Source organism: Schistocerca cancellata, chromosome 1 (assembly GCF_023864275.1).
Source record: "Schistocerca cancellata isolate TAMUIC-IGC-003103 chromosome 1, iqSchCanc2.1, whole genome shotgun sequence".
Lineage (NCBI taxonomy): Eukaryota > Metazoa > Arthropoda > Insecta > Orthoptera > Acrididae > Schistocerca > Schistocerca cancellata.
In genome coordinates this window covers 54,497,892-54,521,601 of record NC_064626.1, presented here as the reverse complement: position 1 = coordinate 54,521,601, position 23,710 = coordinate 54,497,892, and the positions used below count along the sequence as shown (strand labels likewise).

The window sequence follows — 23,710 nt, the reverse complement described above, 5'->3', positions numbered from 1 at the left end:
TGTGATCATTGCTTGTACAGCCCCCTCGCAATGTCCGGAGCAAGTATGGTGGGTCTGACACACCGGTGTCAATGTGTTCTTTTTTCATTTCCAGGAGTGTACATATCCATTGCCACTCCCGGAGGATCTCGTGGACAAATTAGGCACTGGTCGTTTCTTTTCGAAAAATGACTTTCGCGACTCATATCTTAAATTACCACTAGATGAAGAATCTCGAAAATTTTGTGTTGTGAACACTCATTTGGGATTTTTAAATACTTGCGTTCGTTTGCCTATTGGCAGTGCTTCCTCACCCACCATTTTCCAGCGGTATTTGGAACAGCTGACTGCTCAAGTGCCAAACTGTTCAAACTATTTGGACGATATTGTCGTAGCAGGTCGTACACCCTAAGAACACATTGCAAATTCGCGTGCTTTGATTCGTGTATTATGTGATGCAGGACCAAAGTGTAGACTGAACAAGTGTGATTTTTATAAACCTGGGTTGCAGTATCTGTCATATCATAAACAGTCAAGGAGTACATCCACTTCAGTCACATTTGTTAGCCATATGTAACCAACCAGTGCCTGGCAGTGTCACAGATTTCCAGTCAGTCTTAGAGAAGATGAACTATTACCTTCGGTTTATACCGAATGCTGCATACATAGCAGATCCATTGCATCGCTTGCGTCGCAAGAATGTCCCCATTGTTTGGACAAAGATGAGTGCCAAGAAGCATTCTATCAATTTAAAGATGCATTGCTCACTGATCGATGTTTCCTTCACTTTCAAATGGTTCAAGTGGCTTTGAGCACTATGGGACTTAACTTAGAACTTAGAACTACCTACACCTAACTAACCCAAGGACATCACACACATCCACGCCCGAGGCAGGATTGGAACCTGCGACCGTGGCGGTCACACGGTTCCAGACTGTAGCGCCTAGAACCTCTCCTTTCACTTTCATCCTAACATACTAGTTATATTGCAAGTTGACGCTTCCCCTGACGGAATCGGTTCAGTGCTTTTGCACAGAATTGGTGATAAAGACAGGCCTATTGCATTCGCATCAAAAGTGTTGTCCAAAGCTCACAAACAGAGAAAGAGCATTGGATGTCGTGTATGGCGTCACAAAATTACGTCACTATCTGTATGGCAGAAAACTCTACTTAGTAACGGATCACAAGTCATTACAGTCCTTGTTTCATCCGATGTAGCTGGTTCCTGTTCAAGCTACTGAAAAATTGAAAATATGGGCTTTGTTGTTGTCGCAATACCAGTACGAGATTGTGTACCGTCCGGCAGGTCAGCCTGGTAATGTGGACGGACTTTTACGGCTTCCGATTGGCAATGATACAGACTTTGGCGCTTCTGCTGCACCTTCTCCATCGATGCTCAGGATTCAGAATTGCTTCAGTTTTCTCCAATGAACTATAGAAAAATTGCACAGGTCACGGAAGCTGATTCAGATTTGAACATTTTCCTAACATGCATAAGCACAGCTTTGCCTCGTTCCTTGCACAGCGTAAAGAACTTCAGAGTATGTTGATACATCGCACGTCGGCATAGTCTCGCTATGCAGAAAGGAGCGGCTCTTTTCAAAATGACATTGGACAGTCACAGTCTGTTGATCCTTAAAGCTTTCCAAAAAGAAATGTAGCAGTTACTTTATCAAGGACACTGGGGAATTGTCCGTACGAAACAGTTAACGCGCCGAAATTGTACTTGGCGTGATATGGACACCCAAATAGAACAGATGACGTCACAGTGCTACACATGAGCGCAAAATCAGTACACTCCGCCACAAAAATTCCCTGCTTGCCATAAGTCGCAATCACCATGGCAACGTGTGCACGTAGACTTTGCGGGACGTTTTTGGAATACTCGTTGGTTCATTGTGGTTGACTCGTATAGCAAGTTTCTTTTGCTGTGCCAATACTCGAGAACGTCACGTACCATAGTTCAGTTGGTAGAGCACTTGCCCGCGGTAGGCAAAGGTCCCGAGTTCGAGTCTCTGTCCAGTTCACAGTTTTCATATCAGCGCACACTCCGCTGCAGAGTGAAAATCTCTTTCTGGAAACATCCCTTAGGCTGTGGCTAAGCCTTGTCTTCGCAATATCGTTTCTTCCAGGAGTTCTATTTCTGCAAGTTTAGCAAAAGAGGTTCTGTGAAGTTTGGAAGGTAGGAGAAGAGGTACTGGCAGAATTGAAGCTGCGAGGACGGGTCATGAGCCGTGCTTGGGTAGCTCAGTTGGTGGAGCACTTGCCCGCGAAAGTGCCGAGTTCGTGTCGCTGTCTGGTACACAGTTTTAATCTGTTAGGAAGTTTCATATCAGCGCACACTCCGCTGCAGAGTGAAAATCTCACTCTGTATTAAGGTGTTGTCCTCTGCCTCTTGCTTCTAAGGTTTACGTGACGTCATCGTGTCAGAGAAATGAATTTGAAACATTTCGTAAATGCAGTTGCATAGAGTATCTAACTAATGCACCGTTCCACCCACAGGTGATCGGCGAAGCGGAACGATTTGCACGAATCTTCAAGTTGCAGATGGCCAAACTTCGCTCTGCACATACCTGAGATCAAGCATTGCAACGGTATCTCGCCCCTATCGTTTGCATCCACATCTACCATCGCCGGCAAAATTGCTTCACGGCTGCCGCTATCGGACACTACCCCACGTGCTTCATGTTCCTCATCATTCGACGCCGAAGGAAGGCCGCAAGAATCGCTTCTCGCCTCATGTGTTTTGCCGGCCGGAGTGGCCGTGCGGTTCTAGGCACTACAATGTGGAACCGAACGACCGCTACGGTCACGGTTGCGAAACCTGCCTTCGGCATGGATGTGTGTGATGTCTTTAGGTTAGTTAGGTTTAATTAGTTCTAAGTTCTAGGCGACTGATGACCTCAGAAGTTAAGTCGCAAAGTGCTCAGAGCCATTTGCTGTCTTTTACAGGGTTTTTAGCGGCAGCAGACGATGGGCGCGAGGTGAGATCGTCCGTCGACTTGACGCTTGCATGCGCCTAATTTCAAGTCCAGATGGTTTGCAGCGCCGTCTTCATAATCAAATTCGCCTCTGTCCTGTGCACGGTGATCCTTCTGTGCCTCTTTCCACAGATTCACGGATCCCGAGCCGCTCCCAGAGTGTGTCGTCGCTACACCGCGTGACGACCACGTGGAGACGGTGACTTCGCTTCTTCCGCCTCCTCTCGTTTTACCGATTGAGCTGGACCCGCCCACACTGCAGCGCCCGACGCCTTCAACATCCGGTTATAGGCGTCAGGAAGTGGACGCGTATCCTTGTGGTCTTCCAGGGACGTTTCCGCCAGAAGGAAGATCGGCTGGCAGGGCTCGACCGGAAGTTTGATGTCCCATTCAGCCGCGGATTCCGGTCCACCGTCCATTCTGCCGCCCACCCCCGCCTTTGTAGCGCTCCCTACACGATGGCGGCCCGTCGCTTTGGTGGGTTGGGGTAGGGGGGAGGAATGTTCCGGCGTAACATCAAGCGCCGGCATGTCGGGTTGTAACGTTACAGCAGAGAGGGCTGTGAGACGACGTAAGCCAACAGTACGCTCACTAGGACAACACCAAGACATGCGCGGCATCTCTACGAAGGAATATAAGCGCCGAGCAGCCTAGCCGGGCCCACAGTGGACGACGAGCCGTTATACAGCTCTATAGCAGTGACCTATGAACTTTTGTTTTGTTTTGTTTTTGCTTGCATTGAAATTGTATATACCAAAGAACATTGATTATTTGCAGGTCGCCATTTGCTTGCGACACAATTTCGTGAATACGGAATACTCACTGTAATCAACTCCATAAATTTGGTTTTCTTGAATTTTTGCCTGGCGATCTGAGCATACAGTTTCTTAGACACCCTATATTAGACGAGTGGGCAGGATACTACAGAAAGCACACTTAATATTTCGAACAGTTGTCTACCACGATCGATGAGCGTTTCTGCGGCATGAATACTTTGTGTCATTTTGTGCAAAAGCCACAGAAAAACGCTACTTTTGTGAAAAAGATAATGTGCCATGTCATTGTTACACAGTATTGGACCAATCTTTACCACCATACTACACTCGGGACAGTAAGAGACGTGGACAGTGAATACTGTCGATCGCTGCAATCTGTGGAAAGTGCACCACGCCAAGGACGTAGGCTGATGGGAGTATTATTGTGCTATGGGAGACATTGTGTTGCTCTCGCATGGGCTCTGTGACAGTAATCAAAGATACGCAGTTAATTCTCTTTTTCTCTGAAATCAGGGCCACGTAACATGTAGTTTCACTGTTGGTGTAAGTGTAAACGTCCTTTACTAACATCATATTTTGGTGTAGTTTTTCCAGCTGTCCAGCATGATGGAGATTTTGCGCCTTCCTGTTTCGATACCGAACGCATCAAGCTGAAGAGGCGTGGTTAGTAAAGCCAACCAGAAACTCATGAAAGTTTCTCTAACGATTTTTACTTATGTAAATTAAAAAAAATTCTATTATGAATAACAATGTGCGTGGTTGGGATTTCCCGGTGAGAAATTTCACGAAGAGGGAAAGTGAAAAGAAAAAATTAATGATTTCTGATATTAGAATGTAAAGCAGAACGTCAAGTTATTACTGATGTGTGAAATTGTCTTTTGTCATCGACTTCCTGTTGTATTAACAACACAAGGAATTTTTCATGATGAATAAACCTGCTGCAGTTGTACTTTGCAAAACGCTTTGTTTGGATAATAGCGTACACAAGACCCGGGTATCAGGATGTGAATCCCATCTACAGGCCCTCCAAAAACATGGAAAAGTAAGAGGGATACTTCATAAAATTAATTACCATCAAAAGACCCCATACAAATCCTAATGTCAGGATATGTATTGATTGTGTACGAAGAAATTGTATCAGTAAGTTTATGAAGTGGCTTGCGATATCCAATGTGGTTGAGACATGAAAAAGGTCTACTAATAGGGCCAAAACCACCTTACATATGCAGTGACACTTGCTAAGATAGCCTAAATTAAATAAGACATGCAGTGCATAATGCAATCGTCAACAAATATAATAAAAAAATATAAGAAACTTCCAAGAAATAAAATTAATAAAACCGTACTACAAAATATAAAATTAATAAAACCATAGTGTAAAATGTAAAAGTGGCCAAACCGACATACAACAAATTAAACTTGAAAGTGGAAGATATTTCAAAATAGGGAGTAAATCATGTTAAGAATGTATAAGTATGGCTGCAGATAGTGCTAAACAAGTAATACGGTAACCTACACAGTCAGGCTACATAAAATCTCTAGTAACGTTGCTGCCATACCAAAAATGATGATAGGTACGTAAACAAAAATTTCAACCATTCTTAGAGAACGATTGATTATCGATAAGAATTACGATTCCAGTCTTAAGACATGACGCTGGAGCAACAGAGTGTGAGCCACGTTGAGGCTTCTGTATGAAAACTGCATTCTCATGTACATATACATGTCTTCTCATCACCTGATCTGTCTCTAATATTTGTTGACTGCTATGTCTCACACGTTCAAGATTAACAAGAACATCCTAACGTCCCTTCCTGTCTTATCTAATGAACTAAATTCTGATTGTACTGTTGTTTTGTCTTGCGGTGTAGCAACACAAAACCCTGCTTGCTTGATTTAAAAATGCTGACGTGCTTTTGCTTCTTTTTGTATGAATTTAAAGGCATTGCAGATAATGCTGAAAATCTGGAAGCATAAAACCAAATAACCGTGCCGACACAACGTCAGATATTCATCTACATCAACATCACACTCCACAAGCCACCTTATAGTGTGTGACGGAGGGAAATTTTGTACTACTAACTGAGCCCTCCAATCCTGTTACACTCTCGAATAGCGAGTGGTAAGAATGATTGTCGGTAAGCCTCTGTGTTGGCTCTAATTTCTTAAATTTTATCCTCACGGTCATTACTGGAGACGTATGTAGCGGGAGGTAATATGTTCCGACTCTTCCAAGGAAGTGCTCTCTCGAAATTTCAGTAGTAAATCTCCCCGCGATTCACATCACCTTTCTTGTAACATCTGCCAATGGAGTTTTTATTGAGCATACCCGTAACGCTCTCCTGACGACTAAATATTCCCGTGACGAAGCGTGCCTCAGTTCATTGGATCTTCTCTATCAGTCCTATCTGGTAGGGATCCCAGGTAGATGAGCAGCACTGAGAAATGGACTGAACAAGCACCTAATAAGCCACTTCCTTCGTGGAGGAGTGACGTTCTCTTAAAACTCTTCCTATGTATCTGAACCTGGCATCTGTTTTCTCACTTTTTGTTATAGATGGTCATTTCACCGACGGTAACACTGAGAAGTTACTCCTAGATATTTTACGACAGATACTGTTTCCAACGCTTTTGTCATCAATCCTGTAGCTGTACAGTAGTGGATTTCTTTCCTATGTAGGCGCATTACATTTATTTACGTTCAGGGTCAACTGCCAGAGCCCGCGCAATCCATAAGTTCTCTGAATGTCATTATGCAAATCGTTACTATCTTCTGTCGTTGCCACTTTGTTATAAACAACCACATGATCAGTGAACACCGTTAGAGACCATCCGACGCTTTCTACTAAACCATTAATACACTCCTGGAAATTGAAATAAGAACACCGTGAATTCATTGTCCCAGGAAGGGGAAACTTTATTGACACATTCCTGGGGTCAGATACATCACATGATCACACTGACAGAACCACAGGCACATAAACACAGGCAACAGAGCATGCACAATGTCGGCACTAGTACAGTGTATATCCACCTTTCGCAGCAATGCAGGCTGCTATTCTCCCAAGCAGACGATCGTAGAGATGCTGGATGTAGTCCTGTGAACGGCTTGCCATGCCATTTCCACCTGGCGCCTCTGTTGGACCAGCGTTCGTGCTGGACGTGCAGACAGCGTGAGACGACGCTTCATCCAGTCCCAAACATGCTCAATGGGGGACAGATCCGGAGATCTTGCTGGCCAGGGTAGTTGACTTACACCTTCTAGAGCACGTTGGGTGGCACGGGATACATGCGGACGTGCATTGTCCTGTTGGAACAGTAAGTTCCCTTGCCGGTCTAGGAATGGTAGAACGATGGGTTCGATGACGGTTTGGATGTACCGTGCACTATTCAGTGTCCCCTCGACGATCACCAGTGGTGTACGGCCAGTGTAGGATCTCGCTCCCCACACCATGATGCCGGGTGTTGGCCCTGTGTGCCTCGGTCGTATGCAGTCCTGATTGTGGCGCTCACCTGCACGGCGCCAAAAACGCATACGACCATCATTGGCACCAAGGCAGAAGCGACTCTCATCGCTGAAGACGACACGTCTCCATTCGTCCCTCCATTCACGCCTGTCGCGACACCACTGGTGGCGGGCTGCACGATGTTGGGGCGTGAGCGGAAGACGGCCTAACGGTGTGCGGGACCGTAGCCCAGCTTCATGGAGACGGTTGCGAATGGTCCTCGCCGATACCCCAGGAGCAATAGTGTCCCTAATTTGCTGGGAAGTGGCGGTGCGGTCCCCTACGGCACTGCGTAGGATCCTACGGTCTTGGCGCGCATCCGTGCGTCGCTGCGGTCCGGTCCCAGGTCGACGGGCACGTGCACCTTCCGCCGACCACTGGTGACAACATCGATGTACTGTGGAGACCTCACGCCCCACGTGTTGAGCAATTCGGCGGTACGTCCACCCGGCCTCCCGCATGCCCACTATACGCCCTCGCTCAGAGTACGTCAACTGCACATACGGTTCACGTCCACGCTGTCGCGGCATGCTACCAGTGTTAAACACTGCGATGGAGCTCCGTATGCCACGGAAAACTGGCTGACACTGACGGCGGCGGTGCACAAATGCTGCGGAGCTAGCGCCATTCGACGGCCAACACCGCGGTTCCTGGTGTGTCCGCTGTGCCGTGCGTGTGATCATTGCTTGTACAGCCCTCTCGCAGTGTCCGGAGCAAGTATGGTGGGTCTGACACACCGGTGTCAATGTGTTCTTTTTTCCATTTCCAGGAGTGTATGTGTTGTGAACAGTGACGGTCGTATGAGACTTCCTTGGAGTACACCGGAAGTTGACTTTACATGTGTCTATCTTGTTCCGTTAAGAACGAAGTGTTCAGTTTTTAGTGGAAGGAAGTGTAGTCTTGAATCCAGCAGCAAATCTGTTCCCATACTCGATAGGCTAGTATTCTTTTCACTAAATGGCAATGAGGAACGGTGCCAAATATCTTCCTGAAGTCAAGGAACACGACATCAACCTAAGCGCCTTTATCCACTTCGCCGTGGATCTCATGGAGTAACAGAGAGAGCTAAGTTTCGCAGGATCTCTCTTTGCCGAATCCATGTTCATTTTTATAGAGGAGATTTTCCTTCCCCAAGAACGTCATAATTCTTGAGCATAAAACGTGTTCCGTAATTCTACAACAGATTGACGTCAACAATATAGGTCTATAATTGTGTGAATCTGTCCTACGGCCCTTCTTAAAAACGGGAATGAGCTGCGCTTTCTTCCAGTCGCTACGTAACCTTCCATATTCAAACGATCTACGATATATTACTGCTAGAAAGCGAGCGAATTCTTTCCCATAATCTTTGTAGAATGATACAGGTATCTAATCCGGTCCTGATGCCTTTCTATTGTTAAGCTATTGTAGTTGTTTTTCTATTCTGCGATCGCTTATCTCAATTACAGTCGATCATTTCAGCATGTACATAAAATGGTAAGGTTAACTGATCGATGTGTGTAATGTATGCACCTGTGATAATAGGAACACTCAGCGGGTTATCAAAATTAAACAAACGAGGTGCCTGACAAGTTTCATGGTGACCTCGTGGATGGACCAAGTCACGTAGGAAACAGTTAGGGATGGTGTAGCACAGCTTTTTCGATACGCCGATTTCATTTTTCTCCGTAGAGCCGCAGCCCTAATTTCCCAGCGTGGGGAAATTCATTTAATCGATGCCCGTGCGAGGAAGGAGATTGGGGTTATTTGTAATTGGTCGCAGGCGCGCTAGGAAACAAGCCACCGCCTGTACCGCCAATTTCCGTGTGGACGCCGATAACCCGAATACCGAGCCGCGTAAACAACGACGCAAATTGGATGGGGAAGAAGCAATTACCGATCTCCAATTTAAACAGCGCCCTTCGTAAACGTTACACATGGTGCTGAGAGACACAAACAACAAGTGACTTGGTCGTTCCCCGGGAAGATACTTGTCCCTCGCGTATTCCTCTGAGTTACTTTCTGTGATAATTAGAGAAATTATTAACTTATATAACTCACCTGGCAAGATGATTTCCTTAAAGTCCTGTATTATATCTAATCACGCATCCAGTATGTGCAGTACACTAGCAGTGCAACATATTACCTTTAATAATAATAATAACAAAAGATACGGTAATTAAGTTATGGTATTTCAAAAAATTCAGTCGTTGTGTGAATTTTCTCATTACGTCGTTATCGAGTATCAGCAGACGTGTATGAAACCAATACAGAAGAAATGTGAAAAAGTATTAGGATACGTTTATGGGATGGAATAGAAACAGAAAGAGTGAAGGATGAGGAAAACATGGATAATGTTCAAGATAGGATACGGGGACCGGCCGAGTGACCGAGCGGTTCTAGGCGCTACAGTCTGGAACCGCGCGACCGCTACGGTCGCAGGTTCGAATCCTGCCTCGGTCATGGTTGTGTGTGACGTCCTTAGGTTAGTTAGGTTTACGTAGTTCTAAGTTATAGGGGACTGATGTCCTCAGAAGTGAAGCCGCATAGTGCTCAGAGCAGTTTTTTAGGATACTAGGTCGGTCCTGGGGGCGATCGTACCACAGTTTCTGTTGCATTTTTGAAATGATATAGCAATCTGATATGCGAGGGGGCTTTTGAGAAAATGTCTGCCTAAGAAACAGTTGAATAAAAGAGAGGGGAAAGGAGTGGGAAAATCACTTCGCGTTTCAGAATGCACTCTTAGAAGCAGCCCTGCCTGCCTTGACTCATAACCAAAGTGCGCTGTACAGTCTACAATCGTGGGATACTGTGGTTTGTAGCCTATCATGCTACACAGGATACATCATATGACAGAAATTATCTGCAGAGCTGTTATTTACCACCTCTTGTTTCGTCATACCGTATGTTCATACAGCCTACTCTAGTCAGCGTATCTACATCACAGATATTCGTCTCCACATGTAGATCTGAATTAAGACAAAATAATTCTTCCCGTGTACACAAAACACAAGAACTATCAGAAAAGTATCACAGTTCAAATATTTGGATTAAGATAAATATTCTTCATGGTAAATACGTCGATTATTAGCGCTTCTGCTACATCTCAATCATAAATTTCCCCTTAACTTCACAAAATGCTACCAATCCATTTATCTGCTCTCTCCAGTCGCCTGCTTTCACCCTTCGCTTATGTCCAGTTCTTGCAGCTTTCCACGACTTTCCGTGCAGCCATAAATGAGACACGGAAACATGTACGTGGCCTGTTACGACGATCTCATCAAGCTTACATATCCCTATGACTACCTTTGAGTCTGAAGCTACAGTACTGTAAAAATGCAAAACGTGCAATATTATTTCTTTGTGCATGTGGACTTTCCTCCACGCCTTCTCTTCTTCATTACTCGGCACTGGTAGAATATCGTGATGGCCATCGTGTCTTCTAATACATAAATTTAGGCAAAACAGATGGCATAAAGAAGAAGCTCGGTGTTGGCTAGTACGAGTATTACCAAACAATCAGTTACTAGGTTTGTGTTGCAAAATACCAACACGAATTCTTTACAGAGGAATCTTAAGAATGGTCGAAGCCGACCAATGCCAAAATCAGTTTGAGTCCTGATGAAATGTAGGAACATACATGGCATTACTTAGAAAGTGGTACTGCTTTGAAGCTCTCGGAACTGTCGTGTTTAGAGACTAAATTATAGCGCCTCAAGTCGACCTATTATGCAAACAGCTGATGTTTATAAATACCGAAATACGATTCTGAGCGTTTGTACCATCATTAGAGGGTGCTTTTGTCAATGCTAACATGTTTTAAGAACATTATTCTAACGAAATTTAGACCAAAAGATAGTTTGTATTTGTTGTGGTTATTATTTACCATATTTTTGGGCTCTGAAGGACATTTCATTTAGTACTGTTAACTGGAAGCCTTTGGTCTGCAACTGGATGATGTTACTATGAGTTTGGTTAGAAAGTTTACAAACCATTTACTAATAAAGATTATTTTCTTACGCAAAAAATATTTAGCGAGTACTACACAGTTAATTTCGAAGTATTCATCGTTATCTACTTGCTCCTCTGTTGTGGAAAAATAGAAAGAAGCACAATACAGGTTACACTTCTGAATTTCACAAACTACAGTTGTTATGTTTATGCTGTGTACCTAAACTTTGTTAATGTTCACTTGTTTTCGTGTCATTCTAACGCCGATTTTGAAATTGTCGTTCGCTCCCCCTCCCTCTGTCTATCTCTATCAATCTCTCTCTCCCCCTCTCTCTCTCTCTGTCTCTCTCTCTCTCTCTCTCTCTCTCTCTCTCTCTCTCTCTCTCTCTCTCTCTCTCTCTGGGAGGGAGGGTGGGTGGGTGTATACCTCCTTTGCACGTCTTTCTGATGTGTATCATTGCATACTGTTGATGAAGTGTATCCAAAGAACTTGGAGAATCCATAATAAACATTGAATAACTTTTCAAAGGCCAAGGTAGTTGAAACCCATTATTTATACAGACAACTGGTTCGACAATTGAGGCATATGTATTTATACGGATTGGTAGATCCATGCCTTAATATAATGTGAGATGATGGTATCTATTTGTGGTACCACTGTGGCATCTGATATACATACGTATCATTCAGAATATTTACGCTTTGATATGCCAGTTGCAAAGTAGTGATGAGAGTGAGAATTTGTAACCGGCATAATAATATGTGGGTACACAGCTGTTATTTCAAAATCGACATGTCGACTTCTAGTATAGCTCATGAGACCAACATGAACATACATTGGGCAGCACCATTAACTATACGGAAGGCTGAGATTGTGTTATGATACAAATATAGGTATGTTGCTACTATTCCATGTATTGGAAATTTTTGGATCTATTTATGTGTGCTGTTATATTAGTTGCCTATCCTAGCATTTTCGGTTCCATCTTTTTCAGGTCTGAAGTTGCAACAGAGAACTGCCTAAACAGGTCATCTATATGAACAAATGATTTTAGACATCTTGGCAATTGAAAATTCATCCTGTGTTCACAATACTACATATCGCCCCCACGCCGACGATATTAGAAGCGTCTAATTGCATAATGTGATGGATCTGTTTTCTTCTGTTTTCTTCTGTTGCTGAAATAAAGCCATTGCCGCTTGATAGTGAATGGGCTGAGCCGTTATGTTTGTGTTTACTGGCGGCTTGCCACGGTGCAGTGGCCTGAACAATGTGTACCAGGACTGCACACATATACCTGCAAATAAACCAGTATTAGTCACGCAGTGGTATTGTTTCGTGGTGATTACTATGACTGCGCGTCGTATAAACTTAAATCATCATGTAGCAAGCACGTCACGCTTAACATATTTTCCAGGCTAAGGGATACAGGGTAAGTGGTGCCGTAATACAACTACCAAGGCAAGAACTGTTTATACTGACTCAGGACGTGTGAGAAACAATTATGAATGTGCGTGGGGAGACCCCAACCAGCATTATAATTAGCACGTGAAACGTGATACGTGCACTAGACTGTGTTCTAAGTGATGCCGCACCGGTTGCTACAGCTCAGCCATTCACAGAAATTGACCTGAAACTACGTGCACTGTAATGTCAGTGCGCGCTGCAGAGCTGTTTGGCAGACCCCCTGCCTTCACTGAATACGTACATTACTCGTTTGAAAAATGTTTTACCAGAAACAGAATTCTCAGTTCTAGAAATTTATGAAATTTTGCGAATTTCACACCACTCGAGTATTCATTTATGCAGTAGTGAAGTGAAATATAGTCTGTGAATTGATAGTAGACTGTGTTCTGGCGTACCAATCAGCGCCAGAACGAAGAGGACGAACGCAAGACCGGAAAAAGCGGTGAGGGAACGTCAGCCAATGGCCAGCTGTTGTGGACCTTGCCACGCCAGGAGCGACCTCTGCAAGAAGTGAATATCAGCGCGGCTCCTACCAGCCTCCGCCGGACGTTAGCGGAAGGTATTCGCGGAGCATAGCACGGCCTAGCAGAGATACAGACTTTGAGGCTTCTGCTGCATATTGGCACATCGATGCTCAGGATTCTGAATTGTTTCTGTCATTGCACAGGCCACGGAAGGTGATCCGGATTCGAACATTTTTCTCAACTACATTTGTTCATCTTGGCCTCGTCCCTTGCGTAGCATAAAGTACTCTGTAGTGCGCCTACACTTTAACCTCAGTAAGGCTAACCACTTTGCTTCCCACCTCTCCAAGGTCTTTTCCATTCCTGACGATCCTCATTCTGATTACTCCCTCTTCCCCATCGTCCTTGACCGCACTGACACCACTGTCACCCCTCTCGCCCCTAGCTTCCAGTACTTGGGTCAGTTACCCCCCTCAGACATCAACACTCCCATCACTGCACAAGACATCACACTCGTCCTCCGCTCCAAACGCAACACCGCCCCTGGTCATGATGGCGTCACCTACCGCCAACTCAAGGAATCCCCCCCATCCTTCTTGTCTGTCCTTGCTACCCTGTACAATGTCCTCCTCTCCACTGGATTTTACCCCGACCTGTGGAACACTTCACGTGTCCTCCAACTTAACTCCCGTCGCTCCGCTATCTTTGTTTCACTTTATCTCCAGAACGCCTATGACTGTGTCTGGCATCCCGGGCTCCACTTCAAACTCCAGACCTATCATCTCCGCATCAACTTCGTCCGTCTCGTTGCTTCCTTCCTCTCCCATCGTCCCTCCTATGTTACTATCCACAATTTCAGACTTTCTATCCCTCTGCCGGTGTGCCCCAAGGTTCTGTCCTTTCCCCTCTCCTCTATCTCCTGTACACCGCTGATATGCCCAAACCTCCTGGTGTCTCCCTTCTTCTACACCCCCAAACATCTGCCGCGCCTTTACCGTTGTGTCCCACCCTCTCTCCATTTACACACCCTCCATCTCCTTTCCCAACACAACTTCCACCATCTATCCCTCCCGGATGAAGAGCTTCGCCCTGACATTTACCCTTCCCACCAACTCTAACCCCATCTTCCTGCCTCCTCCTCAGGGCTCCCTCTCCGCCCTCTCCCTCCTCCTGAGCAGCTTCCCCCTCCTACTCCCCTTTCCTCTCTTGTGCCCCCTTTCAGTGTCTCTTCACTCCCTCCTGCCCTGTCTTCCCCCTTCTTCTCCCGCCCCATGTGTCTCCTGTCTCTTCGTGTACCCGCTGACGCCCCTCCTCCCTCCATCTCGCCGCTTCCCCTGCTGCCCCTTGCTGTCCCCTCCTTTTCCAGCCTCTCTGACCTTCCCTCGGCAGGTCCCACCTGGCAGTCTTATTCTTCATCGTGTGTGCTCGAAGTGTGATTTAAGTGTGTTGTTCTGGAGTGTTCTTAATACTGTGGCCGACTTTTAACCTGTGCATGTCCATTCAGTGTCTTCTCTGTGTTTTAAAAATCGCCAACTGTGTTTCTTAACTTTCTGGTGACTTTTTTAACTGTCCTCCATGAAGGTCTCCAAGTCAGTCTATTTTTACCTCCATTTTCTCCTATTATTCTGTTTTAAGTTCCCCTTTTTTATCGCCTTATGTATGTAACATTTTATTCATATTTTAAGTTGTCGTGTCACTCGGCTGAAGAGCAGCGGATTGTGCCGCTGCCAGCCTTCCCCTGCCTATATTGGGCAGGGGAATGAAATCACAGTAAAGAAAAAAAATATGCTGCACTTTGGCTGTACAGAAAGGTGAAATTCTTGTACAGAATCACAATGGACAGTTAAGTGTGTTCATCCCTAAAGATTAGCAAGAGGAAGTTTTGCAGTTACTTCACCAAGGACACTGGGGGATTGTTCGTACGAAATAGTCAGCGCGTCGACACTGTGCTTGGCAGGGTGTGCACGTTAAAATAGAACAGATGAAGTCACAGTGTCACGCATGTGCGGAAAATCAGTCCGCTCGGCCACAAAAATTCTCTTCTTGGCCTAAGTTGCAATTACATAGACTTCGCAGGACCATTTTGTCTAGAGTGTTCACCTGAAGTAATAGTGTCAGATAACAGATCTCAGTTCACGTTAAATGAATTTAAACATTCTGTGACAGCAATGGCATGCATCATGTAACCAGTGCACCGTTACATCTATAGTCAAATGGGGAAGTGGAACGTTTTGTCAGAACACTGAAGCAGCAGATGGCCGAACTTCGGTCCGCACATAGCAAGGATCAGGCAGTGCAACTGTTTCTCGCGTCATATCGTTCGCACCCACCAGATGGACCATAGCGGTCGGAATGGCTTCACGGCCGCCGCCGTCGCACACTGTTCCACTTGCTGCACCCTCCTCAGCATCCAGCGCCAAGGCAAGGCCGCAACTACCTGAGACTCATATTCTTGGACAGTCCCTGAAAAACCGACACGAAGAAATTATTTTGTTTCGTGACCAGCTTGTTCACATCGTCTGATCTCCACTAGAGCCTTCTAGTGGGATTTCATTAACAATGTAGCGTACATGACTTCTGCCTAAACTGAAGTCTGAATTGGCAAGAATTCGCATCATCTGTTTCACTATTCACGCAATAATGGTGCTGATGAAACTATCGCGGCTGAACTTTGTGTAGCGGAACCATATCTCCACAAAACTTTGCGACGCCGTGTGAAACAACGGCCGTGCGGTCGTGAATCAAGCACCCTAAATTTTGCCTGTAGTTAAATGTCTGTACTGCCTTTTTCTTCGCCATGGCAAAAATAAAACGGTAAATTAAAAACTTTCTGATGTTAGTACCCTATGTGAGCACTCGAGTAAGGATATGTTCAAATCCATAACCGGTGATCGTAGTTTAGATTTTCCGTATCACCCCATAACCGATTAGATATCGGGAGAGTTGCTTTGTAACAGAATCTGCCGAATTCCTCCGCAATCCCAGTTTGTACTCCACTATTTAATTGAGAAAAAAGTTCCGGCTAGATATAACAAAACGGATCAAGGGAGAAACCATTTGTTTCAAGTATAGCCCTAAACAGGAGTAAAAGTGGACAAAAGGAAAACAAGATGCGCTGGAGATTTGGTCCTACAGAAGCATGCCCACGAGCTGCTGGAGATACTCGCTCAGTTGCAAATTAAAAGGAAGAAAGGAATACTGGAAAGCAGACCTCTCTGGGAGCACTTCAATACAGCACGAGACAGACTCGTTGGTCACATTTTAGACACAAACATTATAGGAAGAACAGCTTAAGGTGGCAGTGAAGAAAGGTATCGCAGGGGACGAACTAGGATGTCATACATGAGTGACGGAGGGGGTGTGGAAATGAAGAGCAACCTCGCTGTTGGACAGTACTGAAGGGAAGATGGCCTGCACAGACGAAACTAAAGGAAAAGTGACAGGAATGTCCATTCTGTCATAAAAATGGGGGGATGTTGTTTTGTAAGTGACTTCAGCGTTTACTTGAAAATATTATAGCTTCTGTAGTGTCGATGCATATCCTGGGTGGAGAGCAGCTAAACACAGGAGATCAGGGATCTCTTCCTGTGATTAAAGAGGAAGAAGCTGATCAGAGGAGGACGGTCAAGTAGATAACGGTTTCCTTCCGTAAAACGAACTGTGTTATCCCAATTTCCTCAAAACTGATGTCTGTTTTAGAAGACTTGTGATAAAGTAACGTGGAAAATGCGGATAACATTCCTTCAGAGTTCCTGAAACATTCAAGGGGACTGGAAAGCAAACAATTATTCAATTGGATTTCGAGAATCTATGCACCTGGAGACATACCATCAGACTTCCGGAAATCCCCAACTTATCAGGGGCGGATAAATGCGAAAACTGTCGCACAATGAGCATAACAGCTCATACTTCAAAGTTTGTGACAAGAATATTACACATAATATTAGAACGAAAATTGAGGTTATGTTGGGTGACGATCGATTTTGCTTTACCACGACAGGAGAGGAAATTTCTGAAGGAGCCCTTGATAATGGATGGGAGGCGTAATAAGGCACGATCACAGGATCTGTCGATCGAGAAAAGGCTTCCGTCAGTGTGAAATGGAAAACTCCTCGAATTTATTACGGAAATACGAGTAAGATAGAGGGAAAGACGTTTAGTGAGCAGTATGTGCAGTAGTCACCAGAGAGAAATAGGAATGCAGATCAAGAACGAAGTATTCGCAGTAGAAGGTATATAAGACAGTGTGTGGTCGATCGTCACTACTGTTCAATCTGTACATTAAAGGACCAATGACGAAATAAAAGTATGCCGTGGAGCGGGATTAAAATTCACGATAAAAATACGTGAATGATAAGACTCGTTGATGACATTGCTGTCCTTAGTGAAAGTGAGTTACACTTGCAGGACCTGGTGAATGGAACGAAGTGTCTAGTGAGCACACAATAAGGATTGAGAGTGAGCCGAGGAAAGAGGAAGTTAGCGAGGTGTAGTACAAATGATATTAGCAATAAAGATCAAAACTGGCGATCACGAAGCAGGCTAATTCGAGTAACACTGCTTGCTACCTTGGGAGCAAAGTGACATAAGAAGCTAGGGACACGTCGATCTAACAAATGAACTTGCACTATATACTAGTCTGCATTTTCCTGCAAAATATTGGAAAGGTTCTGCAGAAAGTGTCAGTGATTTTTTCCCTAAGCTGTTCATTTTTGGAACACGGCCTACAGCCAGCTTAGGGAAGGAAGTTGTGAATGATTCGTTCGATCGACGGGCTTGGATGTACTCTACCACCCATAAAACTGCCTTACGACTTCAACTTGATTCGTTAAATTAAGTAAGCACTTCGCGGGATTAGCTTCAGAACTGTTGCAGAGATTTATTGAGCAACAGACTTCACCTAACGAACTGTCAACACAATTGGTGCTGCTTCGGGTATCCTATGACTTCCACATCACTGACAATGGCTTATAGACAACGCTGGTCATTAGTTCGAAGGACAGAAAATCTTCGAAAAGTGTATCTATTGTGCGCAAACTGTAAACAGATAGTTGAGGCTCTTAAAATTCCAACCTTGGATGTCGAAAAATAGGTGCACTGATATAACAAGAAATGAGAGGTATTTGAGGAATCTGCGACGAAAGGAAAGTACCGGTATACAAATAATAACACGAAGAAGGGACCGGACAACTGGACGTGTGTTGGAATATCAAATAATGAGTGTCCTACGAAGAGTGTGGAGAGTAGGATACAATGGGTGCGGTTGAAACAAAGGAAGGTTTAAACGCTGGAACGGTTACGCAGGGAGCGGAGTTTGTAATGGGGCAGCGAAGCGGGTGACAGGTCTGAACACGAATCTCTGGGTTGCGCCGCTTCCTGCGCGTTGTCGTCACGTTCAGGAGTCCCTATTGTGTTTTAATATCCAAAAGTAAATATATTGTTCTGCTGACATTTATGCTAATATTGTGTATTTTATTTAACTCAAAAAGTCGAATGTCTCTTTGTGACTTTTCTGTAGCTTGTACAGTTCGGAATAATGCCTATTTTTAATGTGTTATTATTACCACCACTGCCATAAACTGTCTTTTATCAGAGGTGGAGCTGTTGCAGTTGAAACAATTTTTGTGAGCACAGTTGAAACAGACGTATTGTTTTTGTGTTGTTTTTTAGATGCCTAGATTTCGGACGAGAAAGACGTCCAGTGGGCAGATTGATTTGTCAAGGTATAAAGATGCATATGAAGAGCATATGTTCTCTACTGAGATATATACGAAAGCGAGATGTGACTGGCGGGGACAATGAAGGTATGGGATATAGAGCACACAACAGAGTTTTCAATGAAGAAGGAAAGCAATTATCAAAGTACTTGATTCCTTGTGCAGATATATATTTCGTACTATATAAGAAAGATGTGAGAATATTGGCCAACGAACTTAGTAATAACTATAATTTATCACAACCTCTCGACGATAACGAAATGGCTGGTGAGTAATTGTGTCAGATATTAATGAGACGAAACCCTGAACTTTGCGTATGCACCGCGCAAGCTACAAGCAAGTCCAGGACGACTAGCTTTAATAAAAATAAGGTAGATGTTTTCTATTACAATCTGACCATTGTCGTGACTCGTCATAACTTTGAACGAGAAGACATATGTAACACTGATGAAACAGGCATAACAGTCGTTCAAAACCTGGTTACAGTTGTAGCTAGACGTTGTGCTCGTCAAGTAGATTCAGTAACTGCAGCTGAAATGGGTACTTTAGTGATGGTAACTTTTGCAGCAAACGCCATTGGCATTTTTATTCCTCCATTACTCTTTATTTTTCCACGAGTACATTTCCAACACCGTTTCGTTAAGGATGGGCCAGTAGGGTCTGCCGGAACTGAAAATCCCTCTGGTTGGATGCGGGATGAATCATACATGAATTTCCTGGAACACATCAAGAAGCACGCAAATGTATTTCCGTCTCATAAAATGTTACTCATACTTGATAACCAATCCTCACTTCATATTAATTCACTGGTCTTTTGAAAGAACAATGGAATTTTCTTACAGTCCTTCCCTCCCCATTGCTCCCACAAACTCCAGCCACTGCATACGGCCCTTAGAAGAATGCTGTAAACTCGACAAGTGATGCGTGGAAGCGAAGCCATCCAGGAAAAAGAATGTCATTTACGACTTTCCGGGGATTGTAACACCTGCTATGCCGCGTCTATGACATCTTCCAGCATCAAGCCGGCTTTTGCAAAACGGGAATTAACCCATATAACCGACAGCTGTTTACTGAGCTCTATTTTGCACCTGCATTGGTAATGGATACACCTAATCCAGACAATACAGCTGAGTCAGCAGTAGCATAGACAACGTTTCGAGAAGTGGCTATCCATAACTTGCCTGCTCCAACAACCCAGCAAGAAAGCGGTGATGAACCTCAAGAAAATTTTAATACGGCTACACCACCCAAATCCAGTAGCATCAACCTTCAGGAAACTTGAGGCCCCTCTGCAATTGCACAATCCATTTATAATGATGCTATTATATTTACTCCAGACGCAGTACAGCCATTACAGAAACCTCCTCCGAGGAAAAATAATGGGCCTAAAGGGCGAAAAACTGAATGTCTACAATTTACACTGATACACCAGAGAAGGTAGAGATAAGGAAAGAACGTGAAGCAAGATTGGAACGGACCAAGGGTAAGCAAGTTAAGAAAAGATTGGACGGAGGAAAAGGTAAAAAATATATTTCAAAACGAGTTGGATGCCCAGCAGACTTAGTATGTTGCGAAGGCAGCCGCTGACGTTCCGAATGTTGACGTGGAAACATTTGTAATTAAACTTTTCAATTATTTCTCCACTAACACATCATGAACGGAGCGACAAAAAGAATTATGAGGGAAGTGTGCTGGTTGGTTCTGTGGTGTCACCGCCAGACACCACACTTGCTAGGTGGTAGCCTTTAAATCGGCCGCGGTCCGCTAGTATACGTCGGAACCGCGTGTCGCCACTGTCAGTGATTGCAGACCGAGCGCCGCCACACGGCAGGTATAGAGACACTTCCTAGCACTCGCCCAAGTTGTACAGCCGACTTTGCGAGAGATGGTTCACTGACAAATTACGCTCTCATTTGCCGAGACGATAGTTAGCATAGCCTTCAGCTACGTCATTTGCTACGACCTAGCAAGGCGCCATTATCATTTGCTTTTTAACTTGTGATGCATGTACAGTCAGACCGATGTTCACCAATTACGGATTGAACTTAAGTATTCCCGAAGCTCCGTACTTTTTACTAGACTCAACTCCTTTAACTGTTCCAGAACTCACGCCAGCCTGCGTGAGCTTAAACGCGTGCCTTTCGGCTACCCGTCATAGTGGATTGGCTGTGTTGCCAGTCCACAACAGGTTCAGTTTCTGCTTCCCATATTACGTTCATTTTAGTCTCTTTGAGAGAAAGGCACCGTTTTGTCAGAGAGAAATTATGGCAACCCTGGATGCAGTCAAGATCTCATAGATTTCAGGCGACCTAAAGAACTGCTTAGTTTGTATGGGGACCAGTGTTCCTGAGGTAAATATTCACGTGCTCACTTGAAGGGAGAAAAGATCTTGCGCATCATGAAAAATACCTATGGTTGTCATTTAATCTGAAAACGTCACTGAATAACTTAGTCGCGCCTGTCCACTGCATTTATATGATTGCTGTGAAGTGTTAATTTGTGGCCTTGGACACTTGGGACGTTGGTAGTGCAGTTTTTTCTTAGCATTTCTGATTGGGAACCGCCTTTCGAGACAGCAGCAAGTTCGTTTCGTCCGCCGTGCCTTCGCAGCCTTTACTGTTACGCTAGTTGATCACTTCTTGAGGTGTGTTGCGAAAACATATCGCGCATATATATCTAGTGGTTATAATACGAGCACTTTAATAAAAATTGAAGTACACCTTTTCTTTTTCTTACGATATTCTTGAATCCGCAACCACGTACATACTGTGTAGCCTCAGTTAATTGCTACACTGAAAAGTGTTACATCATTCGCTCAATCCCAGCAAAAAAGGACTTGCTGTGAAATAAAAAATTAATGCTAACATACGGGCAGTACATTCCTGAATATAGGTATTTTTTAGTATTTGGCTGCAGTTTCTACACTCAAATAGAAATTACAATCAGTTCAATAATTACAGACTGCACACATCATGCATTAGCGTCCTGATTGCTTAATCTGAATACAAATGAGGATACGTTTTAAACTGTGCGTTTCACGTACGTCGACTCAGCGATGGTTCAGGACAACAGGTCTACCAGCGCATTTAACCTGGAAAGCACTGGCCAAGCAAGTGTGATCTAACTAATTTGCAGTGATGTGAACGGTTGCAGCAAAGACGTAGAAAGAGACGAACAGAGATCAATATACCTCTGAATGTCACTTACTTTTTAAACAGAAGGAAATTATGTGTGGCAAAACTCAGGCGAAACGCTTCTTAGGCGACCTGATGGAAAACATAACATGGTCTCGTTCTTACTTAACATGGTACTGTAATTAAAACGAGAGTGATGGAAGTATCTGAATCTATCAAGGGTAATTCTTCTGCATGAGCTATGTGTGACGTAAAAGCGCACTGGTGATTTCCCATGTAATTAAACACTGAAGCCACTGAATGTACTACAGTCAGCCGTCTGCTAACCTCTGAACTCCTTCCATATCGGATTCCGACGAAATCATTTCAGTACTGCCGCTTTGATGAAGAGGCGATCAGCAGCAGAATCCCAGGCAACCAAAAAGACCATATTTCTTCCTCCTCTCTTCTGACGTGCTGTTCTGAATATTTCCATCGTTCGGCAGTGACGTGCCACAAAGCTTCGTGCATTACTTCCAGTGCGTTTGGCAGCTTATATGTCTTGATATTTCTCGTGATAAAAAGCCTTTACTTGGTTCTAAATTAGTTCTAATCGTTCAAGTAGCATGGTATGGTGACAGCCTTAAAAATGCAGCATTTTATCATTTTTACAGTGTGCTCGACGTCGTGAAAATGACTGTTTTCCATGTTTCTACGACGCTTATCGCTCTGGCTCGTGTGACACCACATCTGCCCACAAAAACATGGGTATTTTCGAATAAAGAATATGTGACTTTCATTTTTCTTAACTTCAGCATTCTTTAACATATTTTATAAAATATCATTACTTAAGAATCTATAGCTTCAAGGAAAACCGGAATTTTTTCGTGCGATATGTAATTAGAAACTAGAAGACGTGAATTTTTCTTAAAACTGGTGGTTAACTATAAGGTAATTAACATATATTTGATAAATATATATTTAAATTATCTAGGTATTCAAACCGAGAAAAAAAGTCTTAGACCTCAAAAAGAGTCGAACTGCGGCCTCAAAGCATACATGATGCTGATTCTGCGACGCTACGGATTACACCAAGCATATTATGAGGATGTTATCCGTTTATTATATAGTTTTTCTCGAAAAATATCAGGGCCGATTTTTCGCTCTAAACTTGTGCAAGACATTAAGAACAACTTGTTTTTCGCCATTAACGTTGCTTCGCGTGCGTGTTTCACAACGAAGCAGAAAGAAGTGTCATCTGTTTTCACAGTACGTATTAACAGCGAGAAAATCAGAGCACAAGCAGCTTTTATGCAGTCTGTGACTGTACACAATTTCTGAAATAATAATTACGTAGCTACAGTATGGTAAAGAAAAACGCTGATGGCTGTCAGTACATGAGAATGTCTTAAAGTTTTATTTACAACAACATATTAATATCATATATAATACATAAGTTGTACCTGCTCCCAAGAGCGCAACACCAGCAGTGTGTGGGAGTTACTTCAGTGATGCCAAGCGATAGCTCACTGGACAACAACGGTAGAAGCATGCTACGTTTTCAGACGAAAGTTGGTTGTACCTCTGTGCCAGTGATGGTCGTATATTAATTAGATGGAGGCCAGCTGAGGACCTAAATCCAACCTGTCTGCGTGCTACATTCGCTGGATCTACACCTGCAGTTGTGGTCTGGGACGTGATTTCTTACGACAGCAAGAGTACTCTACCGGTTATCTCATGGACCCTAACAGCAAATGTACACGTCGATCTGTTGAT

At 44.1% G+C, this 23,710-nt stretch overlaps 1 protein-coding gene across 1 annotated transcript in view; it reads left to right on the top strand.

Annotated features, from left to right (window-relative positions):
- The window catches only part of LOC126088096 (uncharacterized), a 64,038-nt gene extending 47,302 nt beyond the window's left edge, over positions 1-16,736 (top strand). Inside the window, exon 2 of the mRNA XM_049915210.1 lies at positions 16,624-16,736. Coding sequence (XP_049771167.1) covers positions 16,624-16,736 — 113 coding nt within the window. The remainder of the gene's footprint in view (positions 1-16,623) is intronic.
- Positions 16,737-23,710: the final 6,974 nt, after the last annotated feature.